Source organism: Cariama cristata, unplaced genomic scaffold (genome assembly GCF_000690535.1).
Source record: "Cariama cristata isolate BGI_N322 unplaced genomic scaffold, ASM69053v1 scaffold38058, whole genome shotgun sequence".
Lineage (NCBI taxonomy): Eukaryota > Metazoa > Chordata > Aves > Cariamiformes > Cariamidae > Cariama > Cariama cristata.
Genome location: NW_009631405.1, coordinates 37972 through 43889, shown reverse-complemented (window position 1 = coordinate 43889; position 5918 = coordinate 37972). Strand labels below are relative to the sequence as shown.

Below are 5918 nucleotides of genomic sequence, written 5' to 3'. Positions count from 1 at the left end.
GCTGCGGCAGGCTGGGAGAGGACCGAAGGCTGGCGGGCGCCTGCTGCGTGGGCAGCTGCAGACCCTCCTGCTTCCAGCACTGGGATGCTCCCCTCCAAACCAGGAATTGGCATTTCTCTCCTTGCAAAACCCTGTCCGGCCCTGGGAGGTAACCTCATCTGAAGGATAAAACACTTCGCCATGTTAAGAGTCGCCACAGCCCACTCGCTGCTCGCTCTCCTGCGCTCTGCCATGCTATTTGCGCTTACGGAAAGGAGCAGGTCGGAATTGTTTTGATATATGATCTGTAATTGGCATCATTACAGAGCAGTGATCTCATCCAGGTCGTGTTCTCCTCCCCGGGGAGGGAACACAAGGAGGCTCGTGGTCCCTCGCATGGCAGCGATATAATGAGGGAGCCGCACGACGAGGAAATTTCTCCAGGTTCAAAGGGACAGGAGGAGGGGGCTGGCAGGGGCTGGGAGTGGGGCTGCAGGAAGGGGCCTCGCGGGTCTGTGTGGGCTGCAGCCATTGCAGGTCCCATTGCCACCCTTATAGCAGGGAGACCTCAAAAACGGAGGCTGAAAATACAGTATAGCGTGTACAATTCAGTGTGTAGTCTATCCCTCCCTCTGCCTGGGTGACACAAAGCAAAGCTGAGTGCAAGAAGCCATCACCCCTTGCAGAGTGACCAGGCGCCCCAGAAGGAAGGGGGAAAACGTGCTCTTACAACTGCTCCTAAACAACTGTCATACCAAAAGGGATGCTCAGCTGGTCTCATATTCTTTCTGGAGATACCTGAATTACCCTGGTGCTGCACGCCCCTGCCAGCTTCCTGGCTTTCAGCCTCTGTGTGCGTGTGGTTGAAGGAGGGGGGCATCATAAAAGTGTAAGAGCAAATGCAGGTACAATCTCCCCCTGCATTTTGAGGACTGGATGTGTCTCTGGTGTAGTCTGGCGTGCTGGCTGCCCATTAAAACCAGCTGGCCAAGAAGGGACACGATGAAACTGGAAGCGCTGCAAGGAGCAGGCAATCAGAGCATGTTACACGATGCCTGGCCTCTCAAAGCTTCATGTTTCCTAAAAGCAGTTCCCTGAAAAGCCTCCCGTAGCAGCCTCTCACTCAGGCGAACAGGTCCACAGGAGAAGGTGACTTCAAGGACTGCGGGCTCCCTCCTTCCTCCCTCTCATTCCCATCCTATTCCTCGTCTCCTGTCCCACTGCTCCCTGCTCCCGTCTGAGCTGCATCCCTCATGGCAGACGGCCGGGGCTGATGCTCACAAACCTATGCCGTAGCCGCCGGCACACTGCAGCTTCAGGTGGCTGTTGAGCTGCGTGGGCAGCGTGCACTGGCCCTGCATTTCCCTGCAGAGATGAAAGGTGCCGCTCCAGGTGCCATCCTTCCGGCAGTGAATCACGTTGCTTCCACGGCCCTGGGAATGAGAGAAGGAGGTCATGAGGATGGTCACAAAAAAAGAACAGTAAGGACAGGCTGAGAAGTGAGATGTGGGCAGAGCTGAGCTGGGAGCAAAGTTCTGCTGGAGCTGGAAGAGCCCCCTGGTTGGGACTGCCAGCCCTGGGGGGCAAGAAGGAGTTTTCTTCCAAAGAATAAATAAAAGGAAACCTGTATTGCGTACAAACACACACACACGCCTCTTCTGTGCAACGTGATGTCTTTCCAAGGCCCTTGCAAGGTCTCTACCTTAAACCAGACCCACTCCAGTTGCAATAAAGGTGCATTCACCCCACTTGCCTTCTTTCTTGTTGTTGAGAGGGTTGCGTTGAACACAGACAACCTTTTCCCTCTTCCCATTTTCTAACTAGTTGCATCATCTTTGTCTCGAAAAAGAAAGCATCCCCAATGGCCGTCTGAAGGAGGAAGGAAAGCAGGACAGGAGCAGGGATGCTTAGCAGGGCAGAACGTGCTCTTTAGAGCTTGGCTGCCTTGAGTGACAGCAAGTGAAGAGGCTGAGACAGACATGCACAGAGGCAGGTGGAAAGGAGAAAAAAAAAATCCTCTGGTGTGGGAATGGGCAAGGAATAGAATATGACATTTCTCTTATAGAAAAGATTTTCTCTATGATACTGAAGAATGAATACCAAAGTCCAAGGGGAAATATCATGCCCTTTAGAAACAACAAAGGAGTGCACAGGCAATCTTTTGTCAGATCTATCCTCATGGCATTGGGGATTTCTGCGCAAGCTGTTCTGCAGGAGCTGCGAACCTAACTGCCATGGGTAATGTGGGACATTCAACAGGAGGGCGTCTGGCGTGGCTGGGCTCCAAACCTCCCACGGGGGCCTTGCTGGGTGGGAGAACCATGCAGGATCTCTGCTTCTCCTCACCCGTTCTACATGCCAGGCATGTTGCCTGCAATCTACCCACCCTGCTCTTGGAGACTGTGCTGGATATCCTCAGGGATCCTTTAGCATGCTGTCTATGCTGCCATCCCAGCAGGGCTGCTGAACTTTTCTTAGGAGCTCTTCCCCACGACCCACACCCATTGTTCCACAGGGATCTGCATAAGCCCCTGGTACTGGCGTGGAAGATTGCACAGCCTTCAGCATTACTCTTGTCCTTAATATCCTAATGCTTTTTTTGCTCAGCTTTGCTGATGAACACAATGTTTAGTGAGAGGCAAAGTGGTCTTATTGGCAGACTACTGTGTGGGACCTGCTTCCCCTTCTCTAGACATCTGGCCATTGCCAGAAGTAATAAGAAAATCATATGAAAGGATAATGGACCAGATGGACTCAGGGTGTGATCCAGCTTGGTGACTCTCACCTAAGGGCCAGTTTGGCAGAGAGTGATTAATTTAGATCTGACTGTTCATATGATTTGTGCACAATATTCGGAAATGGAAGACCCTTGCTCTGGGTGCCAGGAGATACCTGCTTAAATGACCATTACGTTCCCGGTGATTAAGAGATGTACAGCTGAGTAATGACCTTTCAGCATGGTGACAAATTCAGGAAGAGATCGCTAAGTGATAATTGAGCACAATTTGCTGTTTTAGCAAGTGTGGTGCACTTCCATTGCAATTTGCATGCCAGGGTTTGAAGATGATTTTTAGAGGTGAGCCATGAAACCTGGCTTATGTTCCTGGAGCAGGCTGTGCTTGAGGGTACTATTGTATAGTTTCTGCAACCATACTCAGAGATCTCATGATATCCATTGCTATAGTAACATACTGTCCATCATTCCCTGACCTGCGAAATCTCTTGTGAAAATCCCTGCTGGGTCTCTTGCTTGGATGCAACGTGCATTATCACCTTATATAGCTGAGAGAGACTTAGTGGGGTTTAATCCTTAAATAATTAACACCTCTCAGGTGGTTCTGCCTTGTGCCAGGAGTCCTCCCTCTTTTTCTGTAGTCTATTTTCTGCGATATCTGGAAATACCTTTTTCTGCAAATCCCTTTCTCAAGATGTTATCTGCTCCTTTGCTCAAGGTGCTTTCACAGCCAAAGAGTCACTATGCTCTTCCTTACAGTAGAGACATGGCTGTCTCTCTCACTTTCCAGAGCTCACTTCGTTACTGCTGTAACCCTGACTCCACTGCTTGCTCCTCTTCATGTCCAGCTCATTTAAAAGCAAACATAAACCTGTTATACCAATTGTCATTACCCTGGTGGCCCCACTTTCCCGGCACTGGCAGCAATGGTACACGTCTTCAGCCACGCTGACCCATCTCAGCAAGTGGTAGATGCACAAAGCCACAGATGCCATACCCCGGAGCTCCCACCCAAGCTGCACCCACGTGTGCAACTTCTCATTTCACAAGGCTCATAACCTCATGTAAGTCTTACACAAGGAAACCTTTTCCAGGTGCCCTGATGCAAAACCCCAGGGCTCTGCCTCTTGCCCCCATGAAGAGGGCAGGCCAGCCTGGCAGGGAATGGGGACAGCAATGGGCTTTTAATGTTTGGAGCAGGTTTCAGAGCCCTCTTTCAGATCATTGGCCCTAGGGCAGGGTTGGTCCCTTTTTAATATGTCCTCAGAAGGTGGAATGATATTAAAAGGCCTTTGTCAGAGTAGCCCCTGCTCTCTGCAGTGCTTGTAGGAGCAGCAGCTTCTACAACCCCACTTTCTCTTCCCAAGAGTATTAAGCAGCAGCAGTACTTCTGGGAGAAGTTACTTATCTCACAAACTGTAGTTACTGCTGGTGAGGAAAACTAAGCATTTCAAACAAGACACTAAAGGCCAGACCTTCTCCTATCAGTGAACACAGGTCCTAGGAAGTCAAAGGCAACACACTGATTTATGCCAGCCGAGGATCTGAGCTCTGATGCTAAATGACACCTTCACAGCCAGAAAAACATGAAAGTTTAGACAGTTCACCTGAATAGCTGTAATCCCTATAAAGTTAAATTATCATATGGCACACATACATGTAATGATGACGAGAAAAGGAATTGGGAGAGAAAAGCAAGGTAAAATAGAATGAAAAGATTGGACCTGGCACTTGTGCCATGGTGTAGCTGACATGGTGGTCTTAGGGCAAAGGTTGGACTTGATCGCAGAGGTCTCTTCCAACCAAATCGATTCTGTGATTCTGTGATTCTATGACCAAACAGGACAAGTGGGGGTAACTCCTATCCTATTTACTTTCATTCATTATGCCTTATTTTCCAGCTAGATCACAGAGCCACTGGGGCAGACTTTTCAGCCACTTATTGTCCAGAAACAGTACGTCACTCACTGCTAGTCCTCTACGAGTAATAATTAACACGATTACTACTATCATAAAAATATTATTTCCAGGCTCTTCGCAGTAGCTCTCTCCCTCTACTTTAATGATGTATTTCCCTTCTCCATTTCTCTGTCTCTGGTCTCAGAAGAGCTCAATGGCACTCAGGCCCTCCAAGATCAGGGTCCTTAGGGACCAGCTTGTATGGGCTGAGATAATTTGGATAAGAGAGACTCACCGACTGATTGTCATCATCTTCACACTTGATCCGGCACTCGCTGTTGAACTGGAAGCCATTGGAGCACTGGTAGAGCCCGTGAAACTTGGAAGGCGGAGGGTCACAGGTAACGGGCACGCAAGCGCCCGGCAGCCATGTGCCATCTTGCGTGCACTGGATCTTAAAGGCTCGCCTTTTTGTGCAGAGAAAAACAAGACCATTTAGCAGGCGGCTGAGTCAGCTACGAGTCTCTAAAGCCCCTGAGCTCTGCTAGCAGGTTGCAGGGCATGGTTGTGTTTGAGCTTTTAACACTTGGGGAACAAGTCATGAATCTGCGTCATGACGTCTCTGAGTGAAAATAATGATTATTTGCAAAGCCAACACTGAGCTGCCCAGCCTAAACTCCTCTTTTGGCCTTGGACATGTCTCCCAAAAACTCCATTTCCCAGGCTTGTGGGCTATGGTTGGTTTGAAGTGGGTTTGTGCAGAGTCAGAAGTATACAATAGCACTAACCCTCTCCTGCAGAGTTTCAAAGGGGACTCCCCAGGCTGCATATCAAAGGGGTATTTCTAAGGTAAGGTCTGTTTTTGAGCACTGGTTAGGATTTTTCAAAGAAGCCTAAGTGAGCTAGGTGCCTGAGTCCCCTTGAAACTGCAGACCAACCTGCATGAAGGAATTGCTCAGTGATATTCCCTGCAGCACATATGGTCTGTTATAAACAGCCCATCCCTTTCCCCAAATCATTTTAACTCATGGCTTTCTGAATCATGCTGACAGCATGGCATTACTCTTTCACGTACTTTCTTGCTTTTCTGGAGGATCCAGGGACATGGTAACCTGGTTTGCATTTGTACTTGCAAAACGAGCCCACTTTGTGCTTATCTTCTCGGCAGCGAGCAGTCTGGAGATCTGCATTAGGGACGATGGAGGGTGCTCGACACATCAGCTCACACAGGGCCTCCGGAAAGGACCACAGCCCATCCTCCATGCAGGTCAAGTTGCTGTTATTTCCTGAGAAGAACAGTGAGCAA

At 49.4% G+C, this 5918-nt stretch overlaps 1 protein-coding gene across 1 annotated transcript in view; it reads right to left on the bottom strand.

Annotated features, from left to right (window-relative positions):
• The window catches only part of LOC104166103 (pappalysin-1-like), a gene marked incomplete at its 5' end in the record, with an annotated part of 53872 nt that overhangs the window by 24101 nt on the left and 23853 nt on the right, over positions 1 to 5918 (bottom strand). Inside the window, 3 exons of the mRNA XM_009705931.1 lie at positions 1265 to 1412; positions 4908 to 5079; positions 5688 to 5898. Of these exons, the coding sequence (XP_009704233.1) occupies positions 1265 to 1412; positions 4908 to 5079; positions 5688 to 5898 (531 nt within the window). The remainder of the gene's footprint in view (positions 1 to 1264; positions 1413 to 4907; positions 5080 to 5687; positions 5899 to 5918) is intronic.